Here is a 17,821-nt window from a genome sequence, read left to right as displayed (position 1 = left end):
GAATGCTTGGGCAAAGCTAGCCTGAATGGTATGCAACTCTCAGTCTCCTCTTTATCTTCTTTGAATACGTTGACCACTAATTCTTGCCATTATGAAGTATCAATCTGTTTCAAATTCACCTGGTATTACTGAATGTATAAAATACTTTTAACATCTGTGGGACTACTAAGCTGCTGGGGCTGAAATTTTTTCTAAGTCATAAATACTACTATTACCAAGGTCCAAATAAGCCCCACCTAACATCTTCCTTGTTCTGGTTGAAATAAAAGAAGGGAGGGGAAAAAGAGGAAAACTAGGCAGAAGCTTGTGTATTAGCAGCAGCTGCACCTTGATTTTTAACAGTGTTGGGGATGCTATCCTACATTCCCTTATCAGTTGGAGCAGTGGTGGAAAAATGGGAGTGATCTCACTGAAAACCAAAAAGTAATAACAGGTAGCTGCACTGTTGGGCAAATCCTAGACATCTAGGCATTTGGCAAGTGTTTTGCAAGGAATACCATGCCCTCTACCCATCAGCCCTGAGACCCTGATGTGTTCCCTCCTTTTCTCATCTGTCCTCCTGGGTGCTGTGTGAGGAGCTTAGATGGCATTGATGGAATGGTTCCTGCTCTTAAAACCTCAAGTGTGTCTCCAAACATCACAAGGTTGGGTCTTGAATAATGTAGGATTTCTCATCACAGGGACAGTTTCCTATTGATGACTTGCTAGTGCAGACATGCCTTGAAATGATAAAGATCATTTGGCTTTGATCCCGACATGAATGCAGGTTGACAGGAATAAAGAAGGAGTGTTTTCACAAAAGTTTATATTAATATGGTCTGTATTAGCTTATGGAAAACATATTAAGAAGTTTCAGGAAAATGTATATGTCTTTGTTAACATTTCTGAATAGGTATACACTTAAAAAAACCCTATTCTTGGCAAGTGCAAGAGCTCTGTGAGTAGTATGAAAACTTGAAAATTGTTCTTGAGTTTAAACAGAAGCAAAAATACCTTTTGTAGCTTTATTCTTGTGATGAATTCCAAGTAAGGGAATAGCATGTTGCCTGTGTCAGTAAGCTGAGGAGATTGTATTACCTGTAAGAATAGGTTGTATGTGTTCTTTATCTTGTCAACTCATCATTCTTATCCCTTCTCATAACTTACAAATCTGTATGCAATATTCTGTATTTTGGAGGCAGGAGACATTGTGTTTAGATGTCTTTTTTATCAACTGGCCATTCTCAGGTTTATCCTTGTAAATCTCATTGATTGAACAAAATTGAACTTGGTCCAAGAGTTGATGAGTTACATGGATAGGATTTTAAGACCTCATACAGGATTTTAATTGATTTTTCTGATGTTTTGACTTCTGTTTGTGTAGCATGGAATCTCACAAGCAGTTTGAATGTGGGTACTTGAAGTAAAAACATTTGTGGGCACAGATGCACAACACTTTCAGTGCTTTCTACTCCATAAAGTTAATTTCCTAAAACAAAACCCATAAAAGTCAAAATATGAGTCTGTATTTTATTTGAGTCTATTAACAAGCAAAGTATTACCTTTATCTTACAGAAATGTTGGAATCCAACAATATAATAAATTTCAATGGACTAGCTAATAGCTCCAGTTACCATACTTTCCTCTTGGATGAAGAACGGGGTCGGCTGTACGTTGGAGCAAAGGATCACATATTTTCTTTCAACCTGGTTAACATCAAGGAATATCAAAAGGTACATTCATTAATGTTTCTACAATGTAAATATATGCTTTTAATGTTGCAGAATTGTTATTACTCAGGCTATATTGGGCACTTTATAAATTATGTAGTGAGTGTTTGGATGTCAGGAATACCATTACAACAATAACATCTGCTGACTCTATGAAGAGGAATTGACAGTGAGCATATAAACTATGACTGGATAACCCACAATGCTTTTTCAGACAATGATAAAGTAAATGGTAACAGAATAATCCAGCTACTTCCCAAACAAGACATATTTTTCTATTTTGTGCTAAAAATCCCAAACAACTGTTATGACAGTTTACACAAAAAGGCCTTATTACTCTGTGTTTTTTACAGATGAAAAGAAGCTGTTTGGGAGACTGACTATTAATTTCTCTCCTTTAACTCAGCAACCTGTGGGCATTCTGCTTCTTTTTCTTTTTAGGCCACAATAGATTAAGTATTAATAAAAAGGAATAAGTCCATAAAGGCTTGCCATTCTTGGTGGAGTGTATTATTTTACAGTAAAAATTAGTGACAAATGCTGACAAATGTTCAGTGATTTTCTTCTGCTGGGATCTAAATAAATAATTTCATTTTTCATTCATTTTAATTAGACAATACACTAAGAAATTAAACAGTGGGATGGGTTTGTTTGGTGTAGCTAGGTATTTTGATGGCACATTTTAAAATCCAGAGAGAATCCTTTTATGAGAGATATATTGCTTCAATACCCAGGGATCTTTTTTCTTGGTGTTCTGACCTTTTGCCCGTTTGACTATTAGCTTCCTAAGATGATAGCAATAAATACCTTGTGTTTTCTGTTCAGAGGGAAGACAGGGTATTCATTTGTATTCTCTAAGGAAAGAGGATAAAAGGAAAACTGGGTGTTTTCTTTTCTCTTCTCTTTAGAGTAGCTATAAAGGAAACTAGCTATTTATTTGAATTCTCTGAGGGACTGATAGCTTAATGTGCAAAACATCTGGAATAATTAAAGGGAAGAAGGTGTTTCCATTGCAAAAAACAGCTCTGCAGAATGGAAGGAATTGTATCTTACATGCAATCTTAAATTGGAGCATAGGAGGTTCAAGTTGAATATCCGAAAAAATTTTTTTACTGTAAGGGTGACAGAGCCCTGGAACAGGCTGCCCAGGGGGGTTGTGGAGTCTCCTTCACTGGAGACATTCAAAACCCGCCTGGACACGTTCCTATGCGATGTACTCTAGGTGGCCCTGCTCTGGCAGGGGGGGTTGGACTAGATGATCTTTCGAGGTCCCTTCCAACCTTTATGACTCTATGATTCTATGATTCTATGATTCTATGCTTGCATATTCAGGTATCTTCAGAATGGTATTTGAAATTATATATATATTTGTTACTATATGAAATAAAGAATTGCTGTTGGTAACATGGAACTGAATGTTGGCAACAGACTTAAAGAACAGACTTACAATTTTGACTCCAGATTTAAGAACAGACAAAACACTTAAAGATTTTGGTGATCTGCTTTTTAAAGACTGGAGGGTCTCTGAAGAAACTTTCATCAAAATCACAATGCAGTCAGTGCTGCTCTTGAGTTCAAACTTCATTTGTTATTGCCACCATGTGAAAGGTTTCTGTTTAAATGCTGCTAGCATGATAAAACTCCAAAGAAACAGAACTCCAATAAGCTGAATTTCCAGTCTGTGAAAAATGGGTCGAATTTAGATGACTTTTAAACCAAAATAGAGGGAAATGTGCTGTAAAGGTAAGGAAAAATAACATCTAGCCATTCATTTTGTGGGTTAGAATACTGGTTTGCATACTATAGAAATCTTTGCCCAAAACTTGAACTGAATTTGGATTGGTCCTCTTGGGAGACATGAGAAGTTCGGTTAATGTTTTTCAACCTAGTAAATTTAAATTTTCGCATGTCTTTGCACATTTTAAACTGAGAATAGAAATGGAGTAGCAGGAATCCTTTGAGAGAAAATGCACTCATAACATTTTCAGCCTTGTTTTATAGACTTAAGATGTTTGATTTCTGTTTAGATATCATTAGCTTTTAAGCAAATTTTGGATTTAAAAATATGGTTACAAGATGTATTTTCAAATGTCATATATGTAACATCTCTTTTGACCTCTTCTGTTATCTGTATTCTTTTTTCTTTCCTTCTTGAATACTTAGCATTTTACTTTCTTTTAACAAACTATATTGAACACCAGGGCTGTAATCCAGAGTTATGGCCGTTCATATTGCATTATCTGAGTCTCCCAAATGAATAGCCTAGCATTTTATGGGAAGATCATGTTTTACTCTATATGTAATTCCTAAAAGCCTTAAAAAAACCAGCAAAAAACCAAAATAACAAAAAAACAACATGAATAATTGACTGTGAGGGTCTCTGGATTTTCTCCGTATGGGGTGAGATCCATTTTCCGTTCAGCAAATGCTGCAGTAAACCTAAGTTTAGGTTTACTTCTGTTAGGGCAGCTCTAAAAGAAGAGCATAAACATTTGTATTTTGATGGTGTTATTTTTTTCAAATACCATGGCTTCTTTATTATGCAATTAGCGGAACCTAATAAAAGAGTGAACTAATAGATTCTCTGAAGAAACAAACTACTCATTCCTGATGCTGTAGCTCTAATATGAGATTACATTTCGCATAGATCCAATTTACTGTTAGAAAGCATCTGCAGTTTTTTGCTCTGGGTCTCATTTCCACTACATCATGTTTGGGACAGTGGAAGAAAGCCCCAATTAATTTAGAGTCCCCTCTTATTGTTGGCATTCAAGATTCACTTCTGGGATTCACAATACACAAGATATTTCAACATTTTTTTTTTTACTGTGATTCCTGTTATCTGTATTTTATTCCTATCTTTTCATTTCTTTGTCATCAGATCTTATGGAATCACAGGAAATAAAAAATGGGGAAAAGCAAAACTGGGTAAAGGCATTGTGTAGCATTTGGTCTGCAATTTGTAGTTATTGAAGCATGAAATAACACAACGTGATTTTTGTTCGTTGCCTTTAGATTGTTTGGCCTGTATCTCATTCCCGAAGGGATGAGTGCAAGTGGGCTGGAAAAGATATTCTGGTAAGTACAAATCTTTTTAGTTTTGTTTTTTTTTTCTTGTATAAAACATCATAAATATATTATTATGTCTTATTGTGTTAATTCTTAAAGTATTTTTCCTCCTCTGTAAGGTCACACATCTGATAAACTTCAGTCGTGAGTTATCTCAGCCTTCTTATTCAAAATAATGAAATTTTGTCTGTATAACCAAGGGTTTAAAAAAAAAAATCAACAAGAAAGAGATGGGAGGAGGAACATCCAAATGAGAAATATTAATACTTTCACACTTGTCTCTGATCTCAGGGTAAATAATATTTTGACCTATTTTTGCCCTGCTTCAGGTCTCTGTCCTACAGTGGGTTCCAAGAAGTGCTTTCTTTTTGTGGCATCTCACTGGAGTCAGTGGGTTTCCCTGAGAGCTCTCTTGCATGAAGTACATAGCACGATTGAGGTCAAAGTGGTTTTAACATTCTTCATCAGTTTTGGTACCTCAGGAAGGGCACTGTTACTCCAGGCACACTGTTCTGTACTTTTCCCTCATTCCTGTATACATCTTATTGCCTGTATTCATGAGGTAGGAGAGACATAGCAAGTAGCCTTGAAATAATAATCATTCCATACTGATAATAACTGTCTTCTTTATAAGAACAATATGGGAAATGGGAAGACAGGGCTGAAGAAAGGGAAAGAAAAATTAAAAATACACACATGCAATAAACCAAATACTTGCATAGCACAGCCAAATGGGAAATCATTGTGGTTGCCAAGGTATCTCTGTGAGTGGAACTTGGCCCCATGTGTATATACTATTGGCCTGATTTTCAGAGATGACTCTGTAAAATATTCATAATGCCAACCATATGCCTCTAGAGAGTTCCTTTTGAATAATTTCATAGGTCACAGTAAAAATAGTTTCATCAGTCTTTACCTAGGCCATAGAAGGCAGTTGTCTTCCTAAAAAGCCATGTGGGAACAGTAAAGGTGGATTAGGGATACACTAAGAAATATGGGCTAAGCTATAAGGAAGGATAGCTGAAGTGCCAGATATTTGTGCTATCTCATGCCATCAAAATTATACTTTTAAATTAATCCATCTTCATGTTCACAAATAATTTTCAGGAGTACATTGCAAGACGAGGACTAGAAAGTCTAATATGCATGCTTAAAAAAATAGGGGATTGTTAAAGATCTGAGCAAATTAACTAACCTTACAGCTTGATCTTACACTAAGTATTGTGGTATTACTTTAAATAGATTTTTTTAATATCTGGGTTTGAAAACTAGAAAATTATTGAGATATAACATCTAGAATGAAAGTACATTCTTTATTTTTAATAGTTATTTTAAAAAATCCACAAGAGCAGGAAAGACTATGTTTTATACACTGCACTAAGTTGATTCCAATTTATCTGGAAATACAGATGCTTGTATTCAAGAACGAACTGGGAAGTTCTCTGACTGCTGTAACTTTGAGAGGACTATTTATTCTGTAACAATTATATTCACCTTGGTTCTTTTGCTTCCTATGATACCAGGACAGCTACAGCTGCTGAACAGGAACATAAAGTGAAGCTCATACCACAGCCCACTGCATTGCATGGCCCTGGTGCATTGGCTGCCTGCTGAGATGCTGTGCCTGAGGATGCCTTGAGCTGGTGGAAAAGAATAAGGCATAGCAGGAGCACAATGTTCAGGACACAGTGCAGCCTAAACTTGGGGTAGCAGTAGTACAGCACAGAGCTGCCAGAATCAGATAATTTGTTTTGAAAAATATTTTTCACATATCTGTGTTCTTGGGGGTGGTTGTACTTTCTGTTTCTAATTTTTAGATGTCTCTGCAAGTGTAAGTGAGAAATAAAAAAAATACGTAGGTCATATTTAATCTAGGTCTGGCTTTGGCAAGCAGCTAGAAAGATGTAATAAATATCCTAGTGTGTTCAGGTCATCATCTTTAAATATTTACGCCTACCTATTCTTACCATAAAACACTGCATTACAAACCAAGTATTTAATGTAACTGCTTTAACTGTAATTACAGATAAAGATTACAGATCATTTATTCCTCCCCCATTTATTCCTTAAAGCCATTGTCAGTACCTTGGGAGTGTGAAATATAAAGGCCATAAAAATATCTCAACAGACTCTCATTAGAGGGAACAAGAAAAATAGAGGACAAATGAAGTGACATATGAAACATGCTCAATTTAATATTGCTTTCAGCATGTACCATTGCTAAGATATTAGATACTCTTCATTTGTGATGGCGCAAAACTTTCTATATGGCCGTCTATACTTCTACGTTGAGGTCTTTTTTTAAAAATGTTTTTTTAATTACTGACCTCCAGGGGATGTCAGTGTTGAAAATGCAGGTCCCCACTAATAGGCCAGGTGCACTGCAGCAGCTGCAGCGCGAGTGTAACCCCAGCTCTGCCCCACTGCTAACCTCAGCTATGACCCCCGAGATTTCCTCTCATAATTATAAGAGGTAATTTACTGTTGTTTTCACTCCTACAGAGGGATTCCTTGTGCTGATGCCGTCAGTCATGCCAATTCAGGCACAGCAGGTTTGTAGCTCAGGACAGTTCCCCAGGGATTTGAGGAGGGCAGCCAACTTAGGCTGTTCCCACTTTTAGTTTCCTTTTGTTCCTTAAGCAGTCATTTTCATTTCTGTTTCTTAAAGGGCTTAGTATATGGTAATTAGTTCGGCTTTGCTCACTGTATAGGTAGATAAATCTTGTAAAGTATGCTTCAGGTCACTTTTTTTTTTTCATATGGGTAAGCTGAGAAGAGAGACTGTAAGACTCATCCCAGCTATGCAATACTTGTAGCAGGACTTCTATGATTGAAGTTAACTACTACACTTTTCCACAAAATACAGAATTTTTTTTCCAATAAAACTGTAAATACAGTCCCATGTAAGTACTTATTATTATCATATATTTCAATTTCCTCGGTATAGACTATCATCACAAGCACCAAAGTAATGTTGTTAATGAAAATTAAAGACTAAATAACAAATAAGACAGTTGCTTACATAATTCAAGTAACTGCGATTCTGTGAGGATTTCTTGCTATTCTAGACTTGAGTCTCTCATTTGATCAGTTCTGGTTGCTGTAAGTCCCATGAATATTTCTCACAATTCCTGAGCAGACCTTGGTCATGATCAAAGAAGACAAAGTCTCTAAAGAATACTTCTCAGCTTGTCTACTGAACTTAAAGTACACACATGCTGCTAGCCATATCCCTCACTGGTGAGCCTTGCTATTTTAAATGTAAGATCTCACAGGCATCTGGAACCCAGCAGAAACACGTGGCAACCTCTGTGTTACATAAGGGTTAAATAATAGGTAACTGGGAAAAAAAAAAAAAAAAAAAAAGAAAGAAAGAAAGAATGTTGCTACAATTTCACTCTGACATTCCTGAGATGTCATAGACAAGCAAAGCAATGCCTGGGTAATTTACAAAAGTTACCAGAAATGCTAGATAGTTTTGCAGGTAGAGATAATTTAGGGATAGCTTGTGGACTTAAAATATTGCCTGGTCCTTAAACTATTAACTTACTATTGTTTTAAAAGTTTGGGCTGCTGTTTATTTCATGCGTTGTGTGTTAGATTTGGCTGAAACGCCATAGCAGAAGTTCACAGGGTACACAATTAATAAGAGAAATCCCTATTAAAGGGTGTGATAGATTTCTATGACTTGAAAGCTTTAAAGCTGTGTTTCTGAAGGGCACCTTAGGATGTAGTTTCAAGTATGATTTGACTATCTAATTTATTTAACCATTTTTAAAGATCCAAGGTCAAGTTAAATTGTTGAAATGGTCCCTTCTGGCCTTGATGTGTATAAATCTTCAAAATATCAATGGGTACTTTGTTAATGTTACAGAGGACAAGCTACATGATGACAGCTACTTGTACACACTTCACATGCTATATGAATAGGGCTAGTCCCTATGTCTGGTGGGAGCTAAATGTTGGTATACCAACAGATGCAAAGAGTACCAACTATTTTACTTGGTACCAGAAATATTCTCTGTCACATGAAAATACAGGTCCATACAGAGTTAATTTTCTGTATCATTTCCTTTAACAGCTAAAGGATATCAGCACAACTGTGTGGGTATTAGCATAGATTATATTATAATTTATAGGAGATAGGCATCTACTTGGGCTACTTAATTGCCATTACCATTTACCTAGTTATTAACTCTTACCTGAATTCAACTCTGATTCACTTTTTTTATACTTGATAGTGCTTTTGGTGGCAATTTGAAATCACTGTAGTTCAGAAACCTACTCTATTAAGAAGCCATGCATTTAACACAAGATGTAGATAGATTCTGTTCATTTTTCTTTACATTTAAGTGTGACTGGCACTTCATTATCGAGTTTATGGTTCATTCAGGTACAAGCACAGGGCTGTAATTTAATACTCTATCTCATTTTGTTATGAAAATACTTATTTTAAACCAAAATGCTCGTATGCCATCTCTGTTTATGGTTCCTTTAAAGTCTTCCAGCCCCTCCCCAAGTAACAGGAAAAATAGCTTCCATCGGCTTATAAATCCATCAGTGTACAATGACTTAATTTGGAAAAAAAAATAAATAAAAACAGTGTGTAACCTAACAAGTGTACCTCAGCCATATCTGGTGATACTATGGAAAATCAAACTTGGCAATAAATGAGCCTTATTCCCTTTAACTTGTTTTATTGCTGTTGTTGCCTTAGGGAAAAAAGAATAACATGGAGGCAAAAAGGAAAAGTAATGCTTTTCATCTGTTTTTGTAAACAAAGATCTGAACAGGGAATCTCAAAATTAAATATACAGTACTGCTAGACCTAGAAAGCCGGTTTCTATATTCATCTGAGAGGCACAGTTTTTATGGTCAAATTACCTCTGGCCTTTTGCGTGTGCCAAAGAGAAGTTCATCACTTGCTGTCAAGACTCTTCCTTTGGAAGACATCTACAGCCAGATTTCCATCATATCCATCAACCACCCTCAGCTCCATCCCTGTGTATTCTTTGTCTCCAGCATAGCACTGAGATTCTTGAGCAGAGCCTAAGGACTCCGGACCCCCATCCAACCTGGGGCAAAGGGAAAAGTCCATGTCCCTCGGGAGTAGAAAGGGCTAAAGTGAGAAGAAATGCAAAGTAATGGATCTCCAGTGAGGTTAGGGACAGAATTTACTCCCAGCATGACCTACTACCAGGGGAAATGGCACTTTTGAGCTGTTTGTAGACGTAAAGTGCCGCTGCATATACCATTCAACTCTATCAGTTGTCCCAGTTAATATTCTGGGATTATGATTTTGTGGACTGCTCACTACTCAATCCTGTCCATGATCTTTAATGTGGGCATGATTTCCTACCATTTCTTACCATCTGGGAGATGTAAGAAGGAGACATTTTTTTAGTGTGCTGCTTTAATGTTGCTGCTGCATAAAATTCCTTTGCATATCTACAAAAAACACAGAAAGACACACACGTGGGGGAAGAAGGGGATGGGGGGCAGGCAAATCAAACAAATATACAATCTCTTAACTTTGAGGTGAACTGAGTTTGGTAAGAAAGGACTATAATACACTGGAGCTTTTCTAAGTCCTGTGGAGCTCTCTGACAAAATATTTCCCTTCAGGAAATTCTGGCTGTGCCAGCTCCAGTTCTTGGATGGACCCCTGCAACACACCCACCAGCATAAAGCCTCATTTATGGCTCTTAGTTCTGAAGTTGATCCTACAGCTTGTGTTCATTTAGGCATTTGCATATATTTCTTTATATGAAATGACCAAGGCGAATCAGTTACTGTAAGGTAATAACTTGTGTACTTATACAGAGGAAGGATTAAGTTGGCAGTTGTTCAAATTTTCATATTTTACCCACTTATGTATCATGGGAAGTCATTTAAGTCTTTGAGTATGGGGAAGAAATTTATATAGATCAAGGAGAAACCTAATTTTCCAATTTTGGGCTTATTTTTCTGTTTATAGGTGTGAGTATAGAAATTTGCCTCTGAAGGAAACTTAATATTCATCAGATTTAATGCAGTCTTGCAGAAATGGTTTTTTTTGTTGTTGTCTTTGAAGTCACAGAGTTAGCAAAAGGGAAGTAATGGAAAAACAAAGGAAAAATCGTTTCCAAAATGATGGTGTTAAGCTTTTTATCAATAGGTTTTTTCCTCATGAGCTTGAGTTTGGCCTTGGCAAAGTCTGAAGATTACTTTTTTATGGCTAAATTACCAACTCCTGATGTTTCAGAATTATGTTGGATAATTCCTGGATGCGACTTCATTCCAAGATGGACAAAGAAAATTTATTTTTTGTACATTTATTTACATTAACTGTATAACTAGTAAAAATGTTCCATACATTTCAGCCCTGTTTTCTTTCAGAGATTCGGTCTGAAGTTCTCAAAGGCAGAGAAAAGGCTTTCTCTTGGTGCCAGTCACATTTTTTTTTTCTTTCCCTGAATATGCTTCATGTTTTTTCCTATTTTAGCTTTTGGTTTCTTTGTTTGTTATTTTTCTGACTGAGTTACGTGATCTGTGCTGGACCAAATCGTCTACTGATTTCTTTTTCCCTTGGGTAATTCCTTCCTGATTAATATCTTACAAAACTTTAGGTTACTCTATATGTATCATGAATATAAAAAAACCACAAACAAACAAACAAGCCCCCCCCCCCAACAAACAAAAACCAAAGCAACCCAACAATAAAAAACCTCAAAACCCACTCAACAAACTCTCATTGCAACAATTTCACTTCGGAGTCAGGTTTTTAGGAGTGGGAATTTTACACTTTTGTCACTTAAGAGTTCTTTGTTCAGCATCTCTCTGTGGTGTCAAAATATCTTAATATCCTCACAGAAATTTCCAGATTCCCAAAGCAGAGCATGTGCAACTTCACAGCCCATCTCACAGAGTATATTTATTTACAGACACACAAACTGCTAAGCAACTGGCCCTTACAGATAAAACATTCTTTTGCTTTCCTTTCAACAGTTCTGGTTTTATGCTTACTTTCAACACAGAAGTTTTGAGTGTGTTTATCTCAGGTGGCTGTGAGTGGAAGTCATTACAGGATATGCCTGCAGTGTGCTGAATAAAGGCAAACTGCCTGATAGGGAGTCTAAGTGCTTTGTGTACCTCCAACAGGCTTGACAACCTGCTTGTCTGAAATGCTCCACCCAATTAGCAGGTGTTGATCCTATTCAGTAAGGTGGGGTGTAATCTGATTTCTCCAGGAGACAGGTGATTACCCCACCCAGATAGAAGAGATAGATGAGAGAGACTCTTTAGATCTAGACTGTGGTCGCAACTTAAAATGCTGCTGGGCTTGGTGAGACTGCTGGAGCTGAAACCAAGCAGTATTGTTCATTTCTTTGCTAATAAAGCCATGCCCCAAATGTGGGAAAGGTTTACCCTACAAAACAAATTTTCTTTCAAAGTTATGGTGAGAAAAGATATGCCTTCTGCCTGACCTCAAGGCTTCCCAGTGTTTTGTGTTATTCCTGAGATACTTTTCTTTTTCTTAAATAAGTTAACTCAGCTCTCTAGGAAGTAGAGTACTGAAAAAATGTAACAATTCAAAATAAAGCTCGCTAAAGCTCATGGAAAAGTTTCATGTACAACAATCATGTTGTGGCTGCAAAACCCTGAAAACCTTCTTGTTGGCTGGACTGCATCCACAAAGGACTTTGTTTTGCCTTGCTAACTATGTGTTAACCAGATGTACAAAACTATGAGATGGTCATTAAATCAGGTATTTAGTGCTGCAGCCTTTTCTTGGCATCCCTCTAGCTGTTCACAGTTCCAGAACAATTCTTATCTGCATCTGCTGAAAGAAGATTTTAGTACTTGAAATAGATATTGTAGTTTGAAAAGACTGAATGGAGAAAAATTTTGAAGAAATTTTCCTTCCTAAGATCTCTAAGCCAGATGGTTAATCATAATGAAAAAGACTTGAAGGCCTGATCTGCTTAGTCCAGGCAGTCAAGGGAGGCATCTTTAAAGCATGGCTTCTAATAACTACTTCTAATGGCTTCTGGTTTATGACTGCTTTCAGAACAGACCCTAGGGAAGTATCCCACCTGGCTCAGCTATTCCCATGATTAACCTTAGTGATAAACTCTGGGCCAAAGGACCATGCACCAGCAGTGACTCCCAGATTTGCAAGTACGTAGGTAGACAGGCAAGGAGACATTTTGTGTTTCACCCTCACTTATACAAAGAAAGAACCTTCCATCTGCTGTGCAAGTGTGCTGACCATGCTGCTATTTGCTCGTGTGGTATGCACTTTTGTGGCTTGAAGGAATCAGAATATATCTGTTTTTTTTCAGTGGCTATTTTTATCATATACTTTGTTAGCTGTCTTCTTTTTTTCTATCTTGATTATTTAACAGTTTAAATTCATGCAGACATCCTGTAACTTGAGTAAATTACATATTTTAAATATTGTCATGAACTCTTGTCATATCAAAAAATCAGATAGATAACAGGCATAACTTAATTGGAAAGATAACTGGAAGTACAGTAAGCTGTACTAGGCAACCAAAAATATCTTATCAGTCCTTATCAGCACCTTCAGCCTGAAATTTCTCAGGGCATATCTTGACAGCAAAGGAAATTCTAGATATGGAATTAATCAAGGGTTCCTCTGTAATGTTGGCAGTGGTCACCATGCCTAAGGGTAGTGTCATTCCCAACCTCTCAAGAGGGGAAAAGTCCTCTAGTTCATGATCCAATATATATCTGGGAGTCTGTCAGCTTTTTCAAACCTATGAGATGGGAAGACAACTACAATTAGAATTTAGACCACAAAATAACATAGATTTGTAAAAGAGACTAGAAATTCTGTTTACCTAGACATAGGCTAGGTTTATATTGGATTTGTATGCATCTGTAAGGCAATACACACTGCTTTTAAGGCTTTACTAATGGAAATGTAATCTTCAAGCACCAAGCTAATAATAATCCCTTTTTGTAACACAAACACCAATACTTCAGCTGCTCAAGTAATTTCACTTAGCACTGCAGACTGACTTTTTTAGAGAGTAGGACTATAAGACATTGATCCTTCCAATTGGAAAGTACAATAACAACAAAACACTGATGGAAATTATGTTATTGATCCAAACTGCAAGGGGTACACAGTAATAAATCATAGTCTGCAAGTGATTCCATGCCAGCTGGCCTTCCCCACTCTAAAACCATGCACCTGCCTTTACAGCTTCATCTGGAAGATTATCTTGTCCAGGATAGGTGCCAGGAATCATTCCCCCATCTATAAGGACCTGGTACAAAGCTCCTGGGACTTGGGGACTTTCCTGTTACTGCCAATGCAGCACATTAGCACTTGGAACAATAGCTTTCAGCACTGCTACCAACTCACTTACTGCAGTAAAATAAAATTTTATAAAATCATTGTACTTAAACAGGACTGGAATATCTTTCTTCTTCCTTTGCATATTCTGGGGCTGTTCATGCAGACCATGCTCTTTGACTGGTGTTTTCCCAAGTGCTACTGTAACAGAAGGAGGGAAAAAAGTAACCATTTAAAAAAACTTAATGCATTTTACAGAAACTTGCACACAAGCACCAAGAACTGTGAAAGCATATGCCATGTACAGCTCACCCAGAAAAGGAGTTCTTTGCATGTGCTTACTGACATGCTGAAGTGTTTGCATGAGCTAGCTGAGAGTCAGTCATCTGTGTACATGGCAATCACACGTATATTTATTCCACTAACACTCCAGAAATATTTTCCATGAAACAATGCTGCTGCATGCTGAATAAGATATCTAACCAATAAGACTGGACTGATAACAGCTGGCAGTAGCTCATTAGCAAAAGAGTGAAGTTAAAACGCTCCTTGGTATGTTCAGAACATCTTTCAGCAATGTGATAAATTTGAATGACAGCAGTAATATCAGGGATTACTTATTCTCCATGGGTATCTCTGACCTTGCCACTTGAGCATTCAACTAATTGGACAAAAGAAAAAGTGAAAAAATTATTAATTAAATGTGTGCATGGGGCTTTGTCCATCCACTTTGATATAGAAGACAAAACACATATTTATTTTGTTTGTCCAGCTGTTAGATGATAGCTTTAAATCTCCTGGCCCATCCAGTTTAGACAAAAACCTTCTGATATTTTAATCACTTGGCTATGTGGGAAGGCTGAAATAAAGGAAGAATATATTACAGGGTCTGATCCTTATCTGGATTAAATTAGCAAAAAACTGTTGAAGCTAATGATACTATAATGGATTATTTGGATTTCTACTTATTGCCCTGCATCAAGTGGACTCTTGCACTTGCTGCAATATCTGAGTAGTATGGACATCAATGCTGCTTTAAAAAAAAAAAAGAAAAAAGGAACAGTTTTCTTAAAATAAGGAGGGAAATCTGGGTATTAGTTGGTCACAGGGACTTACCCTTTAGCTTCCACTTAAAAAGATGTCATTAAAGACTCTTTGCTGCGTCAGTAATCCAGATAGAAGGATGTGAGTTCCAGGCTTCTGGGGAAGAGATAATTACTGGAAACTCATAAAAAAACCCCCTAAATTCTGTTTTAATTTTCATATGCAGAGCAGATGTTTTGACAGATGGATGGACTATATTTTTGTAACTGTCCAGGAAAAGGCTGCATAACAGTGTAATCAGTGTTACATATCTGTAGTGTTTGTTTTTGATTCTTTCTTCATTGGCTTCTGTGCTTTTGCTTGCAGACATTTTCTTGGTGATTTATTTTTTACAGGCTAATATTTCTCTACATAAGCCCTTCAATCAATTTGATGCACAAATATTAGAAAACACTTAGAAATAAATGTGCATGTTTAGTTAGTAAGTCAGATTGATCTTCATATACCAGGTGCCCTTCTGGAAAACTTAATTAAGACTTCATCTTCTCTTTGTGACAGGCCCTCTGCCTATAGATGTAGTACACAATATTTGGAATTGAAATTTAGTTAGGATCTGTGTCCAGACACACTGGACCTCTGACTTTAATTCACACTCTGAATGTGACAGTCTAATAACTTCTCAACTTGTTTCACAGCTAGGAATTTAGTACAGCAGAATTTGCAGTGCAGTTGGTGCTTCAGCTGTGATAGCATAGTATGATGCAAATGGTTTTAGCCACTTTCATTTCAATAGATTGTCAGCATGAAGCTGAGGTTCTAAACCCCGTAAACTCCTCAGTCAAGTTTAGAGGAAAGGTAATGTATGTAATGTACCTGAAGTTAAAACCTTTTTCTCACATTTAGGAATGCCCAGTAAATTTCCTTCCTTCTTTCCTTCCTAGCCAAATGAACCTTTAACTTACCATGTAGGCATGGTAGAATGGTTTCAGTTGGGTGTCCTTCTGCCCTTGCATGCCTAACCAACCCCAGGAAAACCTATAGGGTCTGCTTGGGCTTTGGTGAGGAATACATATTTCATATTCAAACATGAAAATATTTGATTGTGCCCCACATTTGGGGTGAGTGCTTCAGCCACCACACATGGCAGAGCTAGGACAGGGAACAAGCCATTTCTTTGACCTTGCTTTGGAGGATACTGGCAATCATGCTGTCACAGGACTGTTTGCAGAAGCAGATCCAGAAATTACATTGTGAAAATATCAAAAAGTAGCCATCCAAAAAAGTTCCCTCTGTCAGGAGAGAAAGACCTCACAGGCTATGCTGAGTTCTCAGACATGGTGTAGGGGCTTAACTGCTTGGACTTTCAGATAGAGATACTTCTGTACAAGACCAGAGGCTGAATCTGCAGCTTTCAGGGAAACTTCATACCATTTATTGAAATATAAATGGAGATTAATTTCTGCAGGGTTAGGCAAGATAAATGAATGAGGTTTTAAAGGCTGCAGTAACTCCCACATGATGCACCTAATTTTCTCTTTGAATATCTACCTCAATCATTCTCTACTGTGTGCAATTGCTTATGCTTTCTGCTGCATGTCTGTATATATAAACTCAAGCTTTAGGGCATAAACCAGTGTTTAGCTTTATATATTCAAGAAAAGCTCCCTAATATTAAGCTGCTCATTGTAATAAACAGGATTATTAGGTGGAAGAATTTATGATTCACTATGGTGATTCCATTGCTCCTCTTCTATAAGATTTATTTTCATAACCCATTCAGGTAATACTTTCCTGCCTACAGAGAGCTTTGCAAACCTTTTATTCATATTATTCATATTATTTTATTCATATTATTAGGCTAAGAGTATTTTTAAACTCCCACACCCCCCTGCTTTCATTATGAAAAAAAAAAACTAAAAAATCTGATTTCCAACTGGAAAATAATATTTTAAAGTCTTTTTTTTTTTTTCCTTCAGCTGTTTTACTTGACAAAGAACAATACTCAGTGGGTATGGATATGTCCAGAAACATCCCTTTACCAGGGAAAGTGAAAATGGATTCAAAGGTAGTGGGGGGCTGAACTCACATGCAGACACAGTGTTCAAGTTCCCTGTCAATTTGTTTCTTACAGATTCTAGCTCTGGGTTACTTCCTCTTCCTCCAATGGATATTTTCTCCTACCTGCTGTTTTTTCCAAGATAATGCATTTCTTTTGTTGTCTTTGTCTCCTTTCCAGTGCCTTACACTCTGAGATCATGTAGTGAAATGCCTGGTTCTGCTGGCAGAGACCTTCACACTAACAATATAGCTCTGGCCTGGGGGTCTGGCAAAGGGTGATGCTGCTGCCAAGTGGGATAAGCCCAGCTGGAGACACCCAAGTGATTCCAGGCCTCCAGCCAAGGGGGTCGAGGAGTTGCTTTGTAGTCAAGTTGACGTAGCCACTGGTGTCAGGACTGGCAGAGCTCTCTGCCAAGTTTCATGAGTGGTGGTGCCTGGATGCCATTGTGGGAGCCTTGTACTGAGGGCAGGAATGGGGAAATAGAAACAGAAAACGTGAGTCAGTCACCCAGGTCTCATGTAATGGTGGATGCAAATTGGATTCAATGCACACACATGTTTCTTCTTTTTCATTCATGTGTGCTGAGATTTGGAGTCCGAGTGTATCATTCAAAGCTGTTAAAGTTGTTACAGA

General features: G+C 37.3%; 1 protein-coding gene across 1 annotated transcript in view; it reads left to right on the top strand.

Moving 5' to 3' along the window:
• Positions 1 to 17,821, top strand: part of SEMA3A (semaphorin 3A) — a 165,727-nt gene that overhangs the window by 46,190 nt on the left and 101,716 nt on the right. Inside the window, exons 2-3 of the mRNA XM_071734053.1 lie at positions 1,555 to 1,712; positions 4,725 to 4,787. Coding sequence (XP_071590154.1) covers positions 1,555 to 1,712; positions 4,725 to 4,787 — 221 coding nt within the window. The remainder of the gene's footprint in view (positions 1 to 1,554; positions 1,713 to 4,724; positions 4,788 to 17,821) is intronic.

Source organism: Heliangelus exortis, chromosome 1 (assembly GCF_036169615.1).
Source record: "Heliangelus exortis chromosome 1, bHelExo1.hap1, whole genome shotgun sequence".
Taxonomy (NCBI): Eukaryota; Metazoa; Chordata; class Aves; order Apodiformes; family Trochilidae; genus Heliangelus; species Heliangelus exortis.
The sequence above is the reverse complement of the archived record's forward strand: the minus strand, read 5'-3'. Positions and strand labels throughout refer to the sequence as shown.